Source organism: Sus scrofa, chromosome 6 (assembly GCF_000003025.6).
Source record: "Sus scrofa isolate TJ Tabasco breed Duroc chromosome 6, Sscrofa11.1, whole genome shotgun sequence".
NCBI classification, from domain to species: domain Eukaryota; kingdom Metazoa; phylum Chordata; class Mammalia; order Artiodactyla; family Suidae; genus Sus; species Sus scrofa.
Window position 1 is genome coordinate 46,001,833 of NC_010448.4, and position 24,615 is coordinate 46,026,447.

At 39.7% G+C, this 24,615-nt stretch overlaps 1 protein-coding gene and 1 long non-coding RNA gene across 6 annotated transcripts in view; both read left to right on the forward strand.

Annotated features, from left to right (window-relative positions):
* Positions 1 to 13,836, forward strand: part of ZFP14 (ZFP14 zinc finger protein) — a 28,009-nt gene extending 14,173 nt beyond the window's left edge. For 3 of the 5 annotated variants that reach the window (XM_013998451.2, XM_013998452.2, XM_013998453.2), the window contains exons 4-5: positions 501 to 599; positions 9,861 to 13,836. In XM_013998451.2, the coding sequence (XP_013853905.1) occupies positions 501 to 599; positions 9,861 to 11,227 (1,466 nt within the window). In that variant the 3' untranslated portion in view covers positions 11,228 to 13,836. The remainder of the gene's footprint in view (positions 1 to 500; positions 600 to 9,860) is intronic. The other 2 variants (XM_013998454.2, XM_013998455.2) reach the window with 2 other exon arrangements.
* On the forward strand, positions 14,419 to 15,499 carry LOC110261281. Its single transcript, XR_002345324.1, has 2 exons — positions 14,419 to 14,707; positions 15,199 to 15,499. It is a non-coding gene; the product is annotated as an uncharacterized LOC110261281 (long non-coding RNA).

Here is a 24,615-nt window from a genome sequence, read left to right on the forward strand (position 1 = left end):
TTCTATAAGTTTTAAATTGTTTTTTTGTTTTTTTTTGTCTTTCTCTCTTTTTAGGGCCGCACCCACGGCATATGGAGGTTCCCAGGCTGGGGATCCAATCAGAGCTGTTGCTGCCAGCCTACACCACAGCCACAGTAACGTGGGATCCGAGCCATGTCTGCGACCTACACTATAGCTCACGGCAATGCCGGATCCTTAACCCACTGAGTGAGGCCAGGGATCAAACCTGTGTGCTCATGGATGCCAGTCAGGTTCATTAACTGCTGAGCCATGACAGGAACTCCAATAAGTTTAAATTGTTTTAAGGCCAGTTTTTAACCATCTGGTGTCTATTCCTTGTGGTCCTGTGGTGACGCTCATACAAATGTTTTGACTCCCTTGCATTCCTTTGCTCTTAGACTTTATTAAGTACTGTTTTAATCTGTAGTTTGTTCTAAACTTAACCAGCTCTGAATCTAAGGGCTTCGAGGCTTATTTTTCATGTCACATTATCTTTTAAGCAGGACCTTCCATTTCTAAACCAGATGTCATAACCTTATTGGATGAAGGGAAGGAGCCCTGGATGGTTGTAAGGGAAGGGACAAGACGACACCACCCTGGTGAGTGAGGGCTGAACAGGCACGGGGAGTCCTTACTGTAGGTCACAGGCAAGCCTGTTAGGGGAGAGACGTACCCTTGAGATGTTACGGACCCCTCTTCAAAAGCCCACACATGGCCTGTGGAGGCAAGGCCTGAGACTTAGGAAGCAAATTAAAATCTTTCAAGCCTGGGCCAGCAAAGGAACTTCCTTTTGGCCTTGATTATAACTCTTTGCTTCTCATCCCTGCTATTTCTCTCCCACTTCAAAATGAGAAGCTGTTCTCAATAGAAGGGAAAAAAAATGATAATAAATATAAGAGCTGAAATCAACAAAATAGAAAAAGAAAAGAAGTAGAGAAGATAAAGCTTTAAAGTTGATTTCTTGAAAAGATCAACAAAGTTGGTAAACACTAGCTTTACTAATCAAGAAAAAAAAAGAGGCAACATACATTACTAATACCAGGAACAGAAGGGAGGTTTTCACTTCACAGGTTATAGCCATTAAAAGAATAATAAGAGAATACCGTGAACAACTTTTTTTTTTTTCTTTTTTTGCTTTTTATGCCCATACCTGTGGCATATGAAAGTTCCCAGGCTAGGGGTCCAGTCGGAGCTGCAGCTGCCGGCCTACACCACAGTCACAGCAATGTGGGATCCAAACTGAGTCCGTGACCTACATCACAGCTCACGGCAATGCCAGATACTTAACCCACTGAGTGGGACCAGTGATCAAACCTGCATCATCATGGCTACTAGTCAGGTTTGTTACCACTGAGCCCCAGTGGGAACTCCCCAAGAATACCGTGAATAACTTTATGCCGATACATTTGACAACTTAAGTGAAATGGAAAAATTCCTTAAAAAGTCACTTTAACAGAACTGACACAGGGAAAAAAAAATATGAATAAGCTTATATCTATTAAAGTAATAGAAGTCATTATCAGAAGTCTTTCCACTAGGAAAATACCAGGCCCTTATGGTTTCTCTGGTGTATTGTATTTGAGGAAGTGATAATAGCACTATTACACAGATTCCTTTGGAAAAGGAAAGAACTCCTTCCAACCCCTTCCAATTTTATAAAACTACCATGACTCTTATAGTATGACTTGGCAAAAAAATCCAAGGAGAAAAAAATTATAAACTTATATCCTTCATGAACATAGACATAAAATGCCTAACTAAATATCAGCAAATTAAATCCAGCAGTATATAAAAATGATGGCCAAGTAGGGTTTATTCCAGGAAATCAAGCTTGGTTTTAACATTCAAAAATTAATTAGTGTAATTTACCATATTAAAGAAATGTGAGAAATCATGTGATCATCTCCATAGATGTAAAAATAGCATATGGCAAAAGTTCACAATCCATTCATGATAAAAATTCTTAGAAAACTAGAATTGAAGAGAACTTCTTCAGCCTGATAAAGGGCATCTTCTAAAAAAATACTTCATTATAAACTTCATCATACTTGATTGAAGAAGTTACCCCCTAAGATTGTGAGCAGGCAAGGATGCCTAGTCTTCTCAAATCTATTTAATATTGTATTGATGGTCCTAGCATTGCAAGAAGACAAGAAAAAGAAATGAGACGTACAGATCAGAAAGGAAGAAGTAAAACCATTTGGAGATGGCCAACTTGTATATTTAGAAAATCCTGGGAATCAAAACAACGGCTTCTCAAAGTGATAAGATCATAGGACACAAGGTTAAGCTGCAAAAATCAATTGTGTTTTTACTTAATAAGTGTGAAAAAATTGGAAAATTAAATTAAACCAGTGAAGGAGTTCTTGCTGTGGTGCAGTAGGTTAAGGATCCAGTGTGGTCTCTAAGGCAGTGTGGGTTTGATTCCCCAGCCTGGTGCAGTGGGGTAAAGGATCTGGCACTGCCACGGTTGCAGTGCAGGTCACAGCTGTGGCTTGGGTTCGGTCCCTGGCCTGGGATCTATATGCTTCAGGTATGGCCAAAAAATCAATTTAAAAAATTAAAGTAAATTAAATCAGTTTACCATAGTGTTAAAAAACAAAATACGGAAGAATAAATTTGACAGAAAGCCTTTATAATAAGAACCATGGAACATTGCTAAGAGAAATAAAAGACCTGGTAAATGAAGAGATACATTTTGGGGATGAGGACTCAGTATTGTAAAAATGTCAGTTGTATAGATTCAACACAATTCAAATCATAATCCTAGGAACCTTTTTTTTTTTTTGGGAATATATTAGCAAACTGAATCTAAAATTTGAATGGAAAGGCAATGCACTTAGCATATCTAAAACAATCTTGAAAAAGGAAGAGCATATCATAGAACTTAGATTACATTATTTCATGGTACTTGAAGATATAACCCGTCATGGCGAAGTGGAAACGGATCCGACTAGAAACCACGAGATTGCGGTTCAATCCCTGCCCTGCTCAATGGGGTTGAGGATCGGGCATTGCATGAGCTCTGGTGTAGGTTACAGATGAGGCTCGAATCCCGCATTGCTGTGGCTGTGGTGTAGGCCATCAGCTGCAGCTCCGATTTGACCCCTAGCCCAGGAACTTCCATATGCTGCAGTGCGACCCTTAAAAAAGAAAAAGGAAAAAAAAGAATCCAACTGTAGCAACTTGGGTTTGATCCCTGGCCTGGCATGGTGGATTAAGGATCAACTGTTGCCGCAGTTGTGGCTCAGATTTGATCCCTGGCCTGGGAACCTCCATATGCCACAGGTGTGGCCGTAAAAAAAAAGGAAAAAAAAAAAAAAGAAGAAAGTATATTATGGTGTTGGCTAAAGGATCAACAAACTGAACAGAAACCCTAGATGTAGGTCTCACATGCCCTTATAGGGTCATTTATTTGTTAAGAAATGCATCAAAACATTCCAGTGAGGAAAGCAATGTCTTTTCAACTAATGGTGTTGGAATATCTGGAAAAAAAGTCTGGACCTCTATCTCATATGAAAATTAATTTGAGATAGATTTTAGACATAAAGATAAAAACTAAGTATTAAAAAAATAAAAAGCCATATATAAAGCTTAATACAAAAAAATAAATTTTAAAACTAATGTACATTTGTACATAAAAAATATAAAAGCTAAATATAAAGCTCTTAGAGGAAAACACAGGAGAATGACTTGGTAGTAAACAAAGGTTTCTTGGGTGGTAACAATAATCATAAAAATTAAAAATTGACAAATTACAGTGTATCCAAATTAAAAACTTTGTCTAGAGTTCCCTGGTTACCTTGCCATTAAGGATTCTGCCCTGTCACTGCTGTGGCTCAGGTTCAATCCCTGGCTGAGGAACTTCTACATGCTGTGGGGCATAGCCAAAAAAAAAGCAAAAAACCGAAAAAGACAAAACAAAACCCAACTTCGTTTCATCAAAACATACCAATAAAAAAATGAATAGGCAAGGTCACAGACTGAGAGAAAACAGCGATAAAACAAAGGACGAAACAAAAGACAGTATCCAGTCTATAAATTATATCTCAACACTGTAATGATAAATGACCTAGTTAAAAATGGGTAAAAGCTACATCCATACCATGGAATAAGACTTAGCAACAAAAAGGAATGTATTAATACATACAGCTTGGGTGAACCTCAAGGAAATTATGCTGAGTGAGATAAACCAGTCACAAAAGGTTATGTACCATATGACTCGAATTATCTAATATTAATGAAATGCTAAAATGATAGAGATGGAAGATGGATTGGTGGTTGCCCGGGATTAGGAATGTAGGCAGGGGAGGGGATGGTGGTGGCTTCGAAGGATTAACACAAGGGAGTCTTGTGGTTATGATATAGTTGAATATCTGGATGGTGGTGCTGGATATGCATAGGCTGGATGTGATAAAATTGCATAGAACCATGTACATGACACATCCATGAGGGCATGTATAACTGCTGAAATCTAAATAAGCTCTATGAATTATATCAAGGGCAATTTCTTGTTTTGAATTATTGTACTATAGTTTCTAAGATGTTAACATTGAGAGAGGCTGAGCCAAGGGGGCATGAGACTCCCCTGGACATTTCTTTGCAACTTCCTGTGAGTCTACAGTTATTTCAGAATAAAAAATAAGGAGTTCCCTTCGTGGCTCAGCGGAAATGAATCCGACTAGTATCCATGAGGATGCAGGTTTGATCCCTGCCCTTGCTCAGTGGGTTAAGAATCTGGCGTTGCCGTGAGCTGTGGTATAGGTTGCAGATGCAGCTTGGATCCCGCGTTGCTCTGGCTGTGGCGTAGGCCAGTGGTTACAGCTCCGATTCGACCCCTAGCCTGGGAACCTCCATATGCCTCAGGTGTGGCCCTACAAAAACAAAAAAATAAAAATAAATAAATAAAAATGTCCTTTTGGGGCTGATAGGTAAAAGCTTTGAATCAGGAGAGGAGCTCCTCTTTTTCTTGTTCAGTTGCTGCAGTTCATCTACATCTAAACGTGTATTAGGCAGCTCATCTGCCATAACCCAATACCATACACTGGGTACTTAAATGACAGGAACTAATTTTTTTCACAATTCTGGAGTCTAGAAGTCAGAGATTAGCATTTGGGGGCATGATAAGGGCTCTCTTCCTACAGTGTCCTCACATGGTGAAGAGAGAGAGCCTCCTATAAGGCCACCAGTCCTATCCTGTCCTGTCTATCCACTAGTCCTGTGAATGAGGACTCCATCCTTATTCATTTAACCTTAATTACCTCCTAAAAGCACTGTCTCCAAATTAGTCACAGTGAGGGTTAGGGCTTAAATGTATGATCCAGGGAGTACACAATTCAATCCATAGCAGTATCTATATAGGATCCAGTTTCTCTCCAGTCTTTATTTTGATTAGTTTATATGTACATATATTTGCGTGCCTCAAATATATTCATTCATTTATTCAGCAAATCCCTGCGTACTCATTGTGAAGCCAGCACTGTGCTAGATGCCAGTAGAATGATTGTGAGCAAGAGGGGTAGGTCCCAGCAGTCTTGTTGTTTACATCTTAATAGGAGTAAAGACATTAAGTTAACAAGTAAATGAATAAATAGTATTATGTAGTAACAAGTGTTACTTAAGAAAAACGAGGAGAACATGGGATAGAAATTGGCTGTTGTAGAAAGGGGTTTGTTGTAGGATGGTTCAGGCTTTTTGAGGAGGTGGTATTTGAGTGGTGACATGAAAAAAGAGTTCAGACTATATGAATATCTAAAGAAAGAAACAAGAACATGGAAGTTCCTATTGTGGTTCAATGGGTTACAAACTCGACTAGTATCCATGAGGATGCGGGTTTGAACCTTGGCTTCACTCAGCGAGTTAAGGATCTGGTGTTGCTGTGAGCTATGGTGTAGGCTGCAGATGTGGCTCAGGTCTCCTGTTGCTGTGGCTGTGGTGTAGGCCGGGAGCTGTAGCTCTGATTGGACCCCAGGCCTGGGAACTTCATAGGCCACAGGTGTGGCCCCAAAAAACAAAAAAAGAAAAGTTTTGTTTGACAGCTTTCCCTTTTTTTTTCTTACTATCTTATTAGCAAATGGTTAATATATCTCACTGAATTCTGTTTCATACAACCTGGGTTTTTCATTTGCATTAATTTCATTCTTTTTCTGTTACCTAATTAATGAAATTCTTCGTTCAATTTCTTTACTCCTTCTGGGTTCCTCAGTATATTTTGTTGTTCTTTTTCTGACTTTTGAATGAGATGCTCATATTTTTTCCTTTCATTTCTGTTGCTCTGAGTAGCTAAATGTGTTGATAACTTTTCTTCCAAGATCTGTCACTGTATTTCATAGATTCTTGATAATATAGTGTTTTCAGTATTCTAGAAATTCTTCAATTTTCTTCATTTAGTAAAGAGTTTAAAACTTTGAAATGGGGAGTTCCCGTCGTGGCACAGTGGTTAACGAATCCGACTAGGAACCATGAGGTTGCAGGTTCGATCCCTGTCCTTGCTCAGTGGGTTAACGATCTAGCGTTGCCGTGTGCTGTGGTGTAGGTAGCAGACGCTGCTCGGATCCCGCATTGCTGTGGCTCTGGTGTAGGCTGGCAGCTACAGCTCCGATTGGACCCCTAGCCTGGGAACCTCCATATGCCGCGGGAGCGGCCCAAGAAATGGCAAAAAAAAAAAAAGACAAAAAAAAAAAACTTTGAAATGGGAGTTCCCGTCGTGGTGCAGCAGAAACGAATCCAACTAGGAACCATGAAGTTGAGGGTTCTATCCCTGGCCTCACTCAGTGGGTTTAGGATCTAGCGTTGCCCTGAGCTGTGGTGTAGGTCAGAGATGCGGTTTGCATCTGGGGTTGCTGTGGCTCTGGTGTAGGCTGGCAGCTACAGCTCCAATTAGACCCCTAGCCTGGGAACCTCTATATGTTGCTGGTGCGGCCCTAAAAGGACAAAAAGACAAAAAAAAAAAAAAAAAAAAAGATTTTTTTTGAAATGAAGATGTCTCTTGGTTTTATGATTTTATTTTTCATTTTGTTTAATAGTGATCAGGCTATGGTTTGAGTCGTTTTGACAGTTTTATATATTTATACTGTAGGCACAGAAAAATACTTTCCTATCTCTCCTATCCCATGTCCTTCCCTCTCCTTGCTTACTTCATTCACATTTAGATTTTCTTCATGCACCTTCCCGTCTAATCACTGGTTTTGAGCCCACATCCAACATAGCCTTTGTTTTTACTCTTGCACTCAGGCGATACCAAGCCCGTTCCATAGCTGTCAGCCGTTCTGCTATACTCAATATCTACCTGATCTGTTTTTTGTTTTTTTTTTTTCTTTTTTAGGGCCACACCTGCAGCATATGGAAGTTCCCAGGCTAGGGGTCCAATGAGAGTTGCAGCCACCAGTCAATGCCACAGCCACAGCCACAGCAACACCAGATCCAAGCCACATCTGCAAGCTACATTGCAGCCTGCAGCAACACCAGATCCATAACCCATTAATCAAGGTCAGGGATTGAACCTGCATCCTCATGGATACTAGTCAGATTTTTAACCCTTTAAGATACAGCAGAAACTCCTGCCCTTTTTGGTCAGGATTTCATAAGCCTGTTGGCATGATTGAAAAATATTTGAGATCGTTTTATGGGACAAATGAAAGTTGCTTTGGCTATGTAGGGTTGGAGAGGAGCGCCTAGGGAAGATATGGGAGTGGGGGCAAATGTTTGAGTAAATGTAGCATTGATGTAGGAATGGTATAAAATCTGGTGGAGATAAAACATTGTGGTGCAATATAAATGATTAGAGATGTGCATATTTTACATACATAATTACATAATCTGATCCCTGGCCCAGGAGCTCCACATGCTTCGGGGTGGCCAAAAATAAAAAAATAGTAAGCCGTCTTAGAATTGTTTCTGCCACTGGGAAATGTAGGGGTAAGAAACTAATAGAATAACAAGTGAGAAAAATCAATAAATACATTATTCCAAAATTGGGAGAAGTGTTATAAAGAAAAGCAGCGGGTTGCTGGGATAGAGCATAAAGTGCATAGACCTAAGTAGAATCAGCAGTATCTTTTCTGAAAAAGTCATTTTTGATTTGACACCTGAGGATAAAGAGAAGCCAAGCTGCAAAGTCAGAGGGTTTCTCAAAGGAGCAACCTGTGAGTGGTCTTATTTAATGGCAAAAGCTATAGCGCATTTTGTGAGCTGAGAAGAGACCTTTATGGCATGAACAGAGAGAGTAAATGGGAGTAGAGTTGATAAACAGAAGCCTTATCATCCATGCTCACATATTTATGTTTCATTCAAATTGTAAAGAGGAAGCACTGAAAATATTTAAGTAGACTCAATCATTGATCAGCAACAGGGTTATTATTATTAATTTTTGGAGGGTCTTTTTAGAGCTGCACTGGTAGCATATGGAAGCTCCCAGACTAGGGGTTGAATTGGAGCCGTAGCCACTGGCCTACAGCACAACCACAGCAATGCCAGATCCAAGCCACATCTGCAACTTCTACTGCAGTTCATGGCAACACCAGAGCTGTTGAGACCAGGGATTGAACCTGCATCCTCATGGATACTAGTCGGGTTCTTAAGCCACTGGGCCACAAAGGGAACTCCACAACAGGATTATTCATTGTCAAATATAAATAAGAACAAAACCACAACCGGCCTAGAACTAGTCTTGAGGATTTTGTTCGAGCCAGTGAAACATATCACTGTATAGTTGTAACAAACCTTCAGTGGTTCTTATCCATGCTTAAATCAGACCTCCACTAATTTAACTCGTTTCCCTGATCACCAGACTCACTTCCATTCTTGGTCTCTCTTTATTCTGTTTCCTTTTTTTGAAATGTATGAGAACACAATAGGTCCCATAATACAGTTATGGGTTAAGGATCTGGCATTACCGTGAGCTGTGGTGTGGGTCGCAGACATGGCTTGGATCCTGAGTTGTTGTGGCTCTGGTGTAGGCCGACGGCTATAGCTCTGATTAGACCTCTAGCCTGGGAACTTCCATATGCCGTGAGTGCAGCCCTAGAAAAGACAAAAAAAAAAAAAAAAAAAAAAAGATAAAAAATAAATTAATTAATTAAATAAATGTTAAAAAAAATCCGAGATTCAGCCTTCAGCTATGCTGTTCTGTTTTTTGGGTTATCTCTTGAGGTATCAATTATTATATTTGTTAGTGCTCTGCCAATAAAGTTGCATAGATTTGAGTGGATTTCTCCAGTCTTATTTTTCCTATAATCTCTTAATTTTTTGGTGTGTAATTGTGCAGAAGATAGGGTTTTTTTTGGTTTGTTTGGCTGCACTTACAACATGTGGAAGTTCCAGGGCTAGGGCTCTAACCCCTGCCATAGCAGTGACCCAAGCTGCTGTAGTGAAAATACAAGATCCTTAACTCACTGCACCACAAGGAAACTCCAAGATAGGGTTTTTTAAGGTACATATATGTATCATTGTAACAGAAATGCCTATCTTCTAGAGAAGTCTAATCCATTCACTGGTAGACTTTTTTTTTTTTTTTGTCTTTTTTGTTGTTGTTGTTGCTATTTCTTGGGCCGCTCCCTCGGCATATGGAGGTTCCCAGGCTAGGGGTCGAATCAGAGCTGCAGCCACCAGCCTACGCCAGAGCCATAGCAACGCGGGATCCGAGCCGCGTCTGCAACCTACACCACAGCTCAGGGCAACGCCGGATCGTTAACCCACTGAGCAAGGGCAGGGACCGAACCCGCAACCTCATGGTTCCTAGTCGGATTCGTTAACCACTGCGCCACAACGGGAACTCCGGTAGACTTTTTATTTCTGTATAGAAGGTTTCTTTCTTTGGGATCAAGAAAACAGTATATGTTTGCTTTCTTGTTATCTTTCAGATTTGGAGTCTAGATACAGGACCAATACTTTATCTCCAGAAAAGGACATTTATGAAATATATTCATTCCAGTGGGAGATAATGGAAAGAATTAAAAGCTATAGCCTCCAGGACTCTATTTTTAGAAATGATTGGGAATGCAAAAGCAAGATTGAGGAGCAAAAGGATCCACAAGAGGAATATTTTGGGCAAGTGAAAATTACGTCTGAAAAAGTGACCAGTTACAAAAGGCTTAATCTTCTTGCCGAATATCAGAGAATTCGTAATGGAGAAAAGTTATATGAATGTAAGGAATGTAGGAAGACTTTTATTCGTCGCTCAACACTTAGTCAGCACCTGAGAATTCACACTGGTGAGAAACCTTATAAATGTAAGGAATGTGGGCAGGCCTTTAGACAACGTGCACACCTTATTAGACATCACAAACTTCATACTGGTGAGAAGCCCTATGAATGTAAGGAATGTGGAAAGGCTTTTACAGTGCTCCAAGAACTTACTCAACATCAGAGACTTCATACTGGTGAAAAGCCCTATGAATGTAAGGAATGTGGAAAGGCCTTTAGAGTACATCAACAACTTGCTCGACATCAGAGAATTCATACTGGTGAGAAGCCCTATGAATGTAAAGCCTGTGGGAAGACCTTTAGGCAGTGTACACACCTTACTCGACATCAAAGACTTCATACTTCTGAGAAACTCTATGAATGTAAAGAATGTGGGAAAGCCTTCGTATGTGGTCCAGACCTTAGAATTCACCAGAAAATTCATTTTGGTGAGAAACCCTATGAGTGCAAGGAATGTGGAAAGGCTTTTAGAATATGCCAACAACTTACGGTCCATCAGAGTATTCATACTGGTGAGAAACCCTATGAATGCAAGGAATGCGGGAAGACTTTTAGATTAAGGCAACAGCTGGTTCGACATCAGAGAATTCATACTCGTGAGAAGCCCTATGAATGTATGGAGTGTTGGAAGACCTTTAGTAGTTACTCACAACTTATTTCCCATCAGAGCATTCATATTGGTGAGAGACCTTATGAGTGTGAAGAATGTGGGAAGGCCTTTAGACTGCTGTCACAACTTACTCAACACCAGAGTATTCATACTGGTGAGAAACCTTATGAGTGTAAGGAATGTAGAAAACCTTTTAGACTGCTCTCACAACTTACTCAGCATCAGAGTATTCATACTGGTGAGAAACCTTATGAATGTAAGGAATGTGGTAAGGCTTTTAGACTTTATTCGTTTCTTACTCAACACCAGAGAATTCATACTGGTGAGAAACCCTATAAATGTAAGGAATGTAAGAAGGCCTTTAGACAACATTCACACCTTACTCAGCATCAGAAAATTCACAATGGAATTTAATACAAGAAGGCTTTCAAATGTACATTATGTTAACAGAATATCAGAAAATTTGTTTTTGAGAAAATTTGTTTCATGCTCACAACTTAGCATAAAAAATTCTGTGTTTCAGAAAAAAATGGTTGCTTCAAAATTTTCCACCACCATTCAAACATTATTTTCAGCAAATTTATATGAAAATATAAAGAATGCAGAAAAATGTTTAGCCTTACATGTCATTGTTGCCATTTCACTACTTTACTACCAATGTGTTATTGGACAAGGTAATTAAATTTCTGTGCCTCATTTTGCTGACTTGTAAGCTGATGATAGTAGTACCCATGTGTAGTTAGTTATTTATTGCTGTGTAATAAATTACCACAAATTTAGTAGCTTAAAATAATATACATAATTTATTATCTCAATTTCTATGGGTCAGGAGTCTAGGCACAACTTAGTTGTGTCCTCTGCTTCAGAGTCTCTCACAAGGCTAAAATCAAGGTTTCAGCCAGGGCTAAGTCACATCTGAAGGCTCAACTGGGGAAGGGAGCTGCTTCCAACTGCACGTGGTTGTTGGCTGAATTAATTTCCTTGAGGGCTGTTGCACTGAGGTCCTCAGTTTCTAGCTGGCTGTTGGCTGAGGGCTGACTTCAGTTCCTTGCTACAGTGGGGACCTCTTCAACACAACTGCTTACTTCATCAAAGTGTGCAAGCCAAGAAAGCAATAGAGTCTGCTAGCATCATAGTAGTTTTCATCTTGCATAATCTAATCACTGAGGTAACATTTCATCACCTTTGCTACCTTCCATTGGTTAGAAGCAAGGAACTAGGCTGCTCTACTCTCAAAGGAACAGGCTTACACAAGAGTATGAATACCAGGAGGCTGGGACCATTGGGGCCAATTCAGTCAGCCTGCTGTGTTTTGTAATAGAACTGTTGTGAGAATTGAGTAGTTAGTACTTGGAAAAATGCCACATAGCATGTTTTCTGTACATAGTACCTATAGTGTTATTAACATCATTAGTATTAGTGACTTCACATGAAAGGAATATCCTTTAGAAGTAATAAGTGTAGAAATGCCTCCTGTCACTGTTCAGCACTGATTAAAGTTAAGATAATTTATTCTGGATAAAGCCTAGGAGGTTATATTGAATATGAGAAGTTTTTCATCACTTGACCTGCATCAGAAGTTTCATGCTGAAAAGAAACTATGAATTTCATGAGTATGAGGTTGTTAAGAGTACAGATGTTGAAGAATCAAAGAGAAATATGAAATTATTTCCCTGTAATTCCAAAGAATAAATGTTTTACAATCCCTATTGTCTGACCACCATTCAAAATTAATTAGAAACGATCAAAAAGATGGCAAAAAGGAAACTAACCGCTTGGAAATTGAAGTGCATGTGTTTGTATGTGTATGTAATACTCTTGTATAAAAGAAAGAAAACATTCCATTGCAGTCAGTATACTTTTTGATGCTCAAATTGCCCCATCTTCAACCAGTGGGAGTTGAATCTTTCAACACGACCTCGATGAAGTTTGATAGTTTACTTGGTTATGGCTACACAGTTTGATCAGTTATGGAAGATGCTTGGGTACCAACTCATCATTCTGAAAACCAGTAAATAGGAAAATAAGCATTTCCTTTGCTTTTCCCATGTGAAGCAAGTTTCAGAGTCACCCAAAGCTCATCAAATGCAAACAGACAAAAAAATTTTTTTAAATCTCACCAGTAAATAGAGAAAATTGATGAGATTAGAAAAATCATTATTTTCTAGTTCCTGGAATAATGGGTCCAGAAAATGACCTTCAATGGATTTTAAAGCTACTTGGTGAAAACTTTATATTGGATTTATTAAACTGACCCCCTCTGAGCCCTTTGATCAGTTTTAACCTCTGTAAAAGTGAACTATCAGATAAAATGCACCTCCTAATACAATGGAATAGGAAGTAAGCACCACTGCCTATGAAGTCTTACTGCCAAAATAATGAACTGAAGGAATCAAACCTTCAAATTGAAAACATTTCAAAGCCATGAATTTGGGGAATAGATGGACAAAGTAAATGGCACCACAAGGAAGCAGCCAAGGCGATCCAGAATTGTGAAAGTCTATAAAACAAACGACCTTATTGCCTCAGCTAATGAGTGGCATGAAAAAGAAAAAGGCACTCTTAACATATTGAGAGACTTAAAGAGACATATCAACTAAATTGGATATGTGGGCATCACCTGGATCCAGATTGAACAAAATGTAAAAAAGACCTTTTGGAGACTGGGTGAAATGTGGACATGCACTGAGTAGTAAACGATTTTTAGAAATAATTAGTTTTGTTAGGGATAACAATATTGATTTGGTTATTAAAAAACAAAAGATGCTGTGTGTTAAGAGATATATATATATATATATATATATATATATATATATATATGAAATAAGACAGCCAGATTTGCATTAAAACACTCCAGCAAAAGAAAAAGAATTGGCAAAGAGAGCTAGAAAGTAGATTGCCAAAATGTTGGTAATTGCTGAAGTGGTATGGTTGTTTATGGGGGTTCATTGTTTAATATTTCTACTTTTTTATGTGTTTGGAAGTTCAGTAATAAAATATTTAAAATTGGAACTGAAACAATACACTACTTAAGTGATTGTTAATGAGATGCCTGCATATCTAAACTTACCAGATGTCACCAAAGTTCTATTCAGTGAGAAATTTATGCCCCTGAGTGCAATAAGGAAACTTCATTTGTGGGCCCAGTCTTTATCCTTTTCACTTATTACAGCAATCTGTCCCAGGCCTGTCACATAGATAAATATGTTAAAGGAATAAACAAGCGTTTATGTCAAGAAACTAGAAACAAAACCAGCACAAGAGAAGCAAAGTACAGTTAAAAGTTGAAATTAAGAGATTAGACACTAGTAGACTTAATCTAGTGTTAATAACTATATCATCTTGGCAGGTCTAATTGAAGAAAATGAAACAATATATTTAGAGCATGAACAGTGTTAAAAGTAATATAACTACAGATTATCAATAAATTTTTCTTTTCATTATAAGGTAACACTATTTTTATGGGTTTATGTTTTTTTGATTTGTTTGTTTTTGCTTTTTAGGGCTGCACCCACAGCATATGGAGGTTCCCAGGCTAGGAGGTCTCATCGAAGCTATGGCTGCCAGCCTACACCAGAGCCACAGCAACACAGGATCCGAGCTGCGTCTGACCTACACCACAGATCACGGCAATGCCAGATCCCCAACCCACTGAGCAAGGCCAGGGATCAAACCCGCAACCTCATGGTTCCTAGTCAGATTTGTTTTTGCTGCGCCATGATGGGAAACTCCCTATTTGTGTGTATTGTATGTATTACAATACATGTAAAGGGATTACATTTTCTTGTCTTAAAAATATGTTATCACGGCTTGCTCTAGAACCCAAGCAGACCAACCAACAAATGTGTGTGAATGGAGTTCCTGTTTAAGGAAAAAATCTGATAACTTGAACAGGTAAGAGCCTTCCAAAATAGATCATTCTTAACAAGATTTTGCCCATTAATTTTGCACAGCTGAAATAATCCTGATACAAAACTAGAAGATAGCTCCTAAAGAGCAAAATCTAGACCAGCTTCGTTTAAAAAGATTCCATGCTTCATAATTCTAGATAGTTGTATTTAGAATTTATTACAAAATCAGTCTTCGCTAATATGTCAGTGTTTTGCCTTTCCCAAGTACCAACTATCTCCGAAAGATCTGTGTTTAACATAGCATAAGGCTTTAACCCAACCTTCTCCACGAGTTTGTTACGGGGGAGTGGGGGGAGATTTCTTAGGGGAGAAGTGCAAGTGAAACAAGGATTAAAATAGCTGCTTTTGCAGGAAATCCAATACACATTGTCAGCTTGTAAAAAAATGGATTAAAGAAATTTTAATTTCATACAGTGTATCTCTAATATACTTCATTGTGCATTCCTCACTCCAAATGTCTCTTAACACCTTTAGAATGTGAACCACTTTGATAGATGCTACCACAACCGCAAGGAATGTCTTCAAGGATGTCATTTCAGACATCATGGTGAGTGGTTTTGTTGGGAAGGGGTGCGGAAGGGAACTTTTCTTTGCAGCTCATATCATACTCTGGAAGCAGATTCCTGCTTGAATGGAGGGCTAGTGCTTTTCTATAGAATGGAAAAGGTTCCAGCCTGATTCTTGATAATGTATATATTGAATATGCTTAAATATTCTATTAAATAGTGATTAGGACATAAGTGAATTTTCATTCTAATAAAGATGCTATGTTGAATACCATTTTGTGCATTTTCTTCTTTGAAGAAGAGTCAAGACTCAAAGGTGCATATCTAGAAGTGCTGTCTTTCACACTTTGCCAGATTGTTGTTCCAACATTGCACTAATTTGGAATCCCTTCAGTTATTGAGTAAGAGTGTCTGTATTTCCTTGACTACAAGCAAATTAGGCATTTTTTTTCATATGTGTTTATTGGCGAGTGGTGTTTCCCTTAAAGTGCTTTTTCATGCATTTTTCTCTTATTTATTTTTGGGTTATCTCATTGATCTTTCAGAATTTTTTTTTTTCCTTTTGTACCCACAGCATGTGGAATTTCTCCAGTCAGGGATCAAACCTGCACCACAGCAGCCACCTGAGCCATAGCAGTGACAATGCCAGATCCTTAACCCACTGTGTCATAAGAGAACTGTCTTTCAGGATTTGTGTGTGTGTGTGTGTGTCCCCGCACCCATGGCAATTGGAGGTTCCCAGCCAGGGATTGAATCCAGGCTGCAGCTGTGACCTACACTGCAGGTGCCAGGTCCTTTAACCCACTGCAAGGAGCCAGGGATCAAACCCATTCCTCCACAGTGACCAAAGCCACTGCAGTCAGATTCTTAACCCACTGTGCTATTGCAGGAACTCCCTCAGGATTCTTAAAATAATCCAGGTATTGATAATTCTAGGCATTACACATTTATAAAAGTTGGGCTTATTTTCTCTCCATTTATAAATGTTTGGGCTTGTGTAATAGCTGTTATGGTGTTTCTTGTTTTGCTAACATTCAATTTAGATCCAGTTTTTGTTTTAAACTTTGCCAAGTTATCATATTCTTTTTTCTATGTATCTTTTATGTTTTCTGCCATATATTTGCAAGTAGAAATAAGTTCCCTCAATATGTATACTATTTGTTTATTTCTATTTCTTATTTCAGTAGCTGGAGTTTTCAGAATAATGTTGAGTATTAGTGAGAATAGCAGACATTTCCCTCATATTTCCAATTTAATGGAAATCTCACATTTCTTTAAACATTTAGGAGTTCCCATTGTGGCTCAGTGGTAATGAAGCCGACTACTATCCATGAAGATTCGGGTTCAATCCCTGGCCCCACTCAGTGCGTTAAGGATCCAATGTTGCCAGGAGCTCTGATGCAGGTCACAGATGTGGCTCAAATCCTGTGTGACTGCAACTCCCACTCGACCCCTAGCCTGGGAACTTCCATATGCTGTCGGTTCAGCCAAAAAAGAAAAAAATAATAATGTAATGCTTATTGATTTAGATTAAACAGTGTTTGTTATGTATAAGTAGTTTCATTCAGTCACTGTTTTAATACCTGGTAGATTTTGTTGGAAGCTATTTTATCATCTTTGGTGTGAACCTGTTTTTCTCTTTTAACTTTCTGTTGTGATGCTTATTCAGACTTCTTGACAAATTCAAGGGTTCCTATGACCATTCCTAAGTTCAGCGATTCACTACAACAAAATGACCAAACATGGAAATATAGTGCAGTTGTGCTTGGGTTTATTACAGTGAAAAGATATGTTAGAATCAGCTAAAGGGAGAGACATAGATGCATAGGACAGAGTGTGGGGGGGTTCTAAATGTGGGAGTTCTGGTCATCTTCTCTTTGAAGACATGGTTGGCATTACCTCCCCTTGGCCATGACCTGTGGCAGTATGCACAGGAAAACTTGCCCAAGCCTTTGGTCTCCAGAGTTTTTGTTGGGGCTCAATCATATTCTGTCTATGGTTGGGCTGATTTTTAGTCTTCAACTCCTACAGAGGGTTCAAGCTCGCACCTTTCAAGTATTGAGCTTTGAAGACTCAGGTCTCCAGTTCCTCCAGTGGTCAGAACTGATATGGTGTGTCCCAAAACCCCTTTCATAAATCACATTGTTAGGCCATCTGGCACCCCCCCCCCGCAAGCAAACAAAGGCGCTTCTCTCAGGCAGGACATTCTATGGCCTAGAGATTACCTGCAAATCCATAGATGTGTCGCCCTCTCACCACTTTTATTCAACATAGTATTGGAAGTGCTAGCCACAGCAATCAGACAAACAACAGAAATAAAAGGTATCCAAATTGGAAGAGAAGAGGTAAAATTGTCACTCTATGCAGATGACCTGATCAACGAATTCAGCAGAGTAGCAGGATATAAGATTAACATTTAGAAATTAGTTTCATTTCTGTATACTAACAATGAAATATTAGAAAAGGATTACAGAACTAAAATATGGCGTTCCTGTTGTGGCGCAGTTGTTAACAAATCCGACTAGGAACCTTGAGGTTGCGGGATCAATCCCTGGCTTTGCTCTGTGGGTTAAGGATATGGCATTGCTGTGAGCTGTGGTGTAGGTTGCAGATGCAGCTCAGATCCTGCGTTGCTGTGGCTCTGGCATAGGCCGGTGGCTACGGCTCTGATTGAACCCCTCACCTGGGAACCTCCATATGCCACAGGAGTGGCCCTAGAAAAGACAAGAAACAAACAAGAAAAAACAAAACTAAAATACCTCTTATAATTGTGCCCCCCCCAAAAAAAATCAAAATACCTGGGTATAAATCTATGGAGGTGAAAGACTTATATGCTAAGAACTATAAAACATTAATCAAGGAGATTAAAGAGGATTCAAAGAAATGGAAAGATATTCCATGCTCCTGGGTTAGAAAAAATAATATTGTAAAAATGGCCATAGTACCTAAAGCAATCTATAGATTCAATGCAATCCTTATCAAATTACCCACGACATTTTTCACAGAACTAGAACAAACAATCCGAAAATTTATATGGAACAACAAAAGACCCATAATTGCCAAAGCAATCCTGAGGAACAAAAACCAAGCAGGAGGCATAACTCTCCCAGACTTCAGGCAATAGTACAAAGCCACAGTCATCAAGATAGTGTGGTATTGGTACCAAAGCAGACATACAGACTGATGGAATAGAATAGAGAACGCAGAAATAAGCCCACACAGTTACAGCCAATTAATCTTGGACAAAGGAGGCAAGAATATACAATGGGAAAAAGACAGTCTTTTCATCAAGTGGTACTGGGACAATGGGACAGCTGCATGTATATCAATGAAACCGGAACACACCCTCACACCATGTGCAAAATAAACTCAAAATGGCTTAAAGACTTAAACGTAGCAAAAAATAAAAATAAAAATAATAACAAAAGGAGTTCCCATCATGGCACAGCGGAAATGAATCTGACTAGGAACCATGAGGTTTTGGGTTCTATCCCTGGCCTCAGTGGGCTAAGGATCTGGGCTTGCTGTAAGCTGTGGTGTAGTTTGCAGATGTGGCTCAGATCCTGCGTTGCTGTGGCTGTGGCACAGGCTCCCAGCTGTAGCTCCGATTTGACCCCTAGACTGGGAACATCCATATGCCACAGGTGCAGCCCTAAAAAAGCAAAAAAAAAAAAAAAAAAAAGACTTAAACATCAGACAAGTCACCATCAAACTCCTGGAAGATAACACAGGCAAAACATTCTTGACATCAACCTTACAAATGTTTTTTCAGGTCAGTCTCCCAAAGCAACAGAAATAAAAGCAGGAGTTCCCATCGTGGCGCAGTGGTTAACGAATCCGACTAGGAACCATGAGGTTGCGGGTTTGGTCCCTGCCCTTGCTCAGTGGGTTAACGATCCGGCATTGCCGTGAGCTGTAGTGTAGGTTGCAGATGCGGCTCGGATCCCGCGTTGCTGTGGCTCTGGCGTAGGCCGGTGGCTACAGCTCTGATTCGACCCCTGGCCTGGGAACCTCCATATGCCGCGAGAGCGGCCCAAGAAATAGCAAAAAGACAAAAAAAATAAAAAATAAAAAAATAGAAATAAAAGCAAAAATAAGCCAATGGGACCTAATCAAACTGGCAAGCTTTTGCGCAGCAAAGGAAATCAAAAAGAAAACACAAAGACAACTTACAAAATGGGAGAAAATAGTTTCAAATGATGCAACTGACAAGGGCTTAATCTCTAAGATATACAAACAGCTTATACAACTCAACGGCAAAAAAGCCAACAGCCCAACTGAAAAATGGGCAAAAGACCTGAATAGACATTTCTCCAAGGAAGATATACAGATGGCCAACAAGCACATGAAAAAATGCTCAACATCCCTGATTATTAGAGAAATGCAAATCAAAACTACCACGAGATACCACCTCACACCAGTCAGAATGGCCATCATTAATAAGTCCACAAATAACAAACGCTGGAGAGGGTGTGGAGAAAAGGGAACCTTCCTGCACTGTTGGTGGGAATGTAAATTGGTACAACCTCTATGGAAAACAGTGTGGAGGTAACTCAGAAAACTAAACATAGAACTACCATATGACCCAGCAATCCCACTCCTGGGCATATATCCCCAAAAAACTTTCCTGGAAAAAGAAACATGCGCCCGTATGTTCATTGCAGCACTCTTCACAATAGCCAAGACATGGAAACAACCTAAATGTCCATTGACAGATGAATAGAGTAAGAAGATGTGGTATATATACACAGTGGAATACACCCCAGCCATAAAAACGAACAAAATAATGCCATTTGCAGCAACATGGATGGAACTAGAGACTCATACTAAGTGAAGTGAGAAAGAGAAAGACAAATACCATATGATATCACTTATATCTGGAATCTAATATATGGCACGAGTGAACCTTTCCACAGAAAAGAAAATCATGGACTTGGAGAACAGACTTGTGGTTGCTAAGAGGAGGGGAAGGGAGTGGGATGGATGGGGAATTTGGGGTTAATAGATGCAGACTATTGCCTTTGGAATGGATAAGCAATGAGATCCTGCTGTGTAGCACTGGGAACTGTATCTAGTCACTTATGATGGGCATGATAGTGTGAGAAAAAGAATCTATATGTGTATGTGTGACTGGGTCACCTTGCTGTACAGCAGAAAATTGACAGAACACTGTAAACTAGCTATAATGGAAAAAATAAAAATCATTAATAAAATAAAAAATAAGATGTGTTGCCTATAAGTAAAATCCTGTATAGTCCACAAATGCTCAGATGCTTTGTGTTTAACTTGATGTCATCACATTGGGCTGACACCAAGAATCAGTGTAACATGGGCTTAATAAGAGCAGAGCTGCAAGTCTGAATTTTACATTTGCCTGTATTCTATCTTACCAATATACCAAAATAAATCAATGTCTTTAATAAGAATGCAGGTACTTTAGAAGACGTATTATTAGAAAAGGAAACGAATAAAAATATCCTAGTATCCCAAGTGACAGAAACATGTCATTGTTCATTTTTATTATACATGTCATTTCTGTTTGATTGGTCCTATTATATTTCCATTCTCTCTTTAAAAAGTCTTACATACATGTATCTTAAGGGAGTTCCTGTCATGGCGCAGCAGAAATGAATCTGACTGGGAACCATGAGGTTGTGGGTTCGATCCCTGGACTCGCTCAGTGGGTTAAGGATCTGGCGTTGCCGTGAGCTCTGGTGTAGGTCACAGATGTGGCTCGGATTGTGGTGTAGTGTAGGCTGTGGTGTAGGCTGGCAGCTGTAGCTCTGATTGGACCCCTAGCCTGGGAACCTCCAAATGCCAAAGGTACGGCCCTAAAAAGCAAACTAACTAAATAAATATATGTATTTATATATAAATAAATATAAATATATGTATCTTAAGAATACGAAATAGGATTTCCCTTGCAGTGGTGCAGTGGGCTAAGGATCTGGCATTGTCACTGCAGTGACTTAGGTTCATTTCCTGTCCTGGGAATTTCCATATATCATAGGAATGGGGAAAAAAGAATGTACAATAATACAACCTGTATAATTTAAATATTAAATTGTTGAGTCAAAGAACAGAAACTTTATAAAAAATACTGATATTTTCTTCTACATTTAATTCATTTAGTCCTAGTAATTACCACTTCTACAGAGTCCTGCTTAAATGATAGCCTGGGAGTTCCTGTCGTGGCTCAGTGGAAACAAATCTGACTAGTACCCATGAGGACACAGGTTAGATCCCTGGCCTTGCTCAGTGGGTTAAGGATCCAGCATTGCTGTGAACTGTTAATAAAGTTGTGTTTTTTGAAAAAACAAAATTGCACTGTATGGAGTTGCGTGCCTCATCTTTTGGTCTCAAATTTCCTTTTCAGTTTGGAGGATGTTACCCGATATCTCTGCCTTCCAACATAAATAATAGTATTTAACTTCAAATAAACTCTTATTTTCATGTGAATACATAAGTGTCCTATGGGAGATATTTTTATTTGTACCATATGTCTGTGTCCTAGGTTGCCACTCTTAAAATTTTGTCATTCAGGGAGTTCCCATCGTGGCTCAGTGGTTAACGAATCCAACTAGGAACCACGAGGTTGTGGTTCGGTCCCTGGCCTTGCTCAGTGGGTTACGGATCCGGCGTTGCCGTGAGCTGTGGTGTAGGTTGCAGACGCGGCTCGGATCCCGCGTTGCTGTGGCTCTGGTGTAGGCCAGTGCCCACAGCTCCAATTCAACCCCTAGCCTGGGAACCTCCATATGCCGGGAGAGCAGCCCTAGAAAAGGCAAAAAGACAAAAAAAAAAAAAAAAAAAAAAAAAAAGGTTTGTCATTCGGTTATCCATATGTCATTTATGATTTAAAAGCGACTCCTAATTTGCTGTGCTGCAGACTACGTTTCGCAGGGTATTTGGATATTTATCTTCTGTGCCAATGGTTCACCTGAAGTGGGAGAAGCAGGAGAATTTGATAAACAGATTTAAAAAAAATTTTTTTTTCTCTTTAGGGCCGTGCTTGCAGCATATGGAAGTTCCCAGACTGGGATCAAATCCGAGGGGGCAGGTGCCCTCCTACACCAGACCCACAGCGATGCTGGATCCAAGTTGCGCATCTGCGACCTACGCCACAGGTCACGGCACTGCCAGATCTCGGACCCACTGAGCAAGGCCAGGGGTGGAATCCACATCCTCAGGGATTCTAGTCAGATTCATTTCTGCTGTGCCACGGTGGGAACTTGATAAAGAGATTTTTGACAATTTGAAAACCACCCACCTGGAAGTGCCTCTTGCGCCTGCAGCTGTAGCTCAAATAATACATATTCAGGTTTCTTTTTAATTGACACTCATCAATTCCATCAAACCTGATTTTGCTTTTCTTTTTAGGGAAGCACCCACGGCATATGGAGGTTCCCAGGCTGGGGGTCCAATTGGAGCTACAGCTGCCAGCCTACACCACAGCCACAGCAACGCCGGATCCAAGCCATGTCTGCAACCTATACCACAGCTCATGGCAACACTAGATCTTTAACCCACTGAGCGAGGCCAAGGATCCGACCCACATCCTCACGGTTCCTAGTCAGATTCGTTTCCACTACGCTATGACAGAAACTCCAAACTTGATTTTTACCAGGTTTTTGTGTAGCTGTCTATTGAAGTGTGTTGTTTTGTTTTGTTTTTTCCTACAGCTGCACCTGCTGCATAAGTAAGTTCCCGGGCTAGGGGTTGAATCAGAGCTAGATCTTCAGGGCCTATGCCACAGCTACAGCAACACTGGATCCAAGCTGTCTCTGAGACTCATGCATGATGCAGTTTGCCACACACCAGATCCTTAACCTGCTGAGCAAGGCCAGGGATCAAACCCACATCCTCACAGATGCTATGTTGGGTTCTTAACCTGCTGAGCCACACAGGAACCCCTAATGTAACATTTCCATGTGGCTGCATTCTGGAAGAACTCTTTAAAGATCCTCACACAAATCCACCAAGATCTATCATGGTGAAGTCATGCTTTGTATAAGATAGTGAGACTCTTTGTACTAATAACCAAGGACATAAACCAGCATGACTGATCATTTTTTTCATTCATAGAAGGAATAAAAAAATTGAATGAGTTATCTTAGGAAATCTCCCAAGTTCAATAAAGAATAAATTATAGTGTTTTTTTAAGTTTTATTGAGATATAATTGCCACATAACACTGTATAAGCTTAAGGTGTAAGCGTAATGATTTCACATACCTCAAGAAACGATTGTCATAATACAGAGTTCCCTTTGTGGCTCAGCGGTTAACGAACCCAACTAGTACCCTTGAGGATACGGGTTTGATCCCTGGCCTCACTCAGTGGGTTAAGGATCCGGCGTTGCCGTGAGCTGTGGTGTAGGTCACAGACACGGCTTGGATCCTGCCTTGCTATGGCTGTGGCGTAGGCAGGCAGCTGTAGCTCCAATCCAACCCCTAGCCTGGGAACTTCCACATGCCATGGGTAGGGCCATAAAAAGCAAAAAAAAAAAAAAAAAAAAAAAAAGATTGTCACAATAAGTTTAGTGAACATCCATCATCTCGTATAGATACAAAAGTAAAGAGAAAAAAATTCTCCTTGTGGTAAGAACGCTAACTCTCCCGTATAACATATAGCAGTGTGGATGCCATTTCTCAGGTTGTACATTATATCCCTAGCACTGACCTTATGACTTGAACTTTCTCCCTTTTTCTTACCTTCATTCAATTGCCCCTTCTCCAGCACCCCCTCACCCCCCCAACCCCTTCTCCCCTGATAACCACAAAGGGGATTTTTTTTCCATGAATATGTTTGTTTCTTTGTTTCTGAAGTATAAATGGCCTAGAGCACTAGGTTAATCCTGTTATACAATAATGTTTTCCTATTGCTACATTTTTCAAAATTATCACCACAATAAGTCTAGTTATGTTACCATACACAGATGTTACAGTTATGGACTCTCTTTCCCACAGTGTACACTACATACTTGTGACTCATTTACTTTGCAACTGGAAGTTTGTGCCTCTTAAACTCCCTCACCTGTATCTTTATTCCTCCAACACCTCCTCACTGGCAACCACCTGTTTCTTCTCTGTATCTACCAATCTATTTCCGTTTGATATGTTTGTTCATCTGTTTTGTTTTTCACATTTCACATATAAGTGCAATTATACAGTATTCATCTTTCTCTGTCAGATTTATTTCACTTAGCATTATTCCATCTAGATCCATCCATCTTGCTGTGAATGGCAAGATTTCATTCTTTTTATTAAAAAAAAATTTTTTTTTTGTCTTTTTGTCTTTTGTTGTTGTTGTTGCTATTTCTTGGGCCGCTCCCTCGGCATATGGAGGTTCCCAGGCTAGGGGTTGAATGGGAGCTGTAGCCACCGGCCT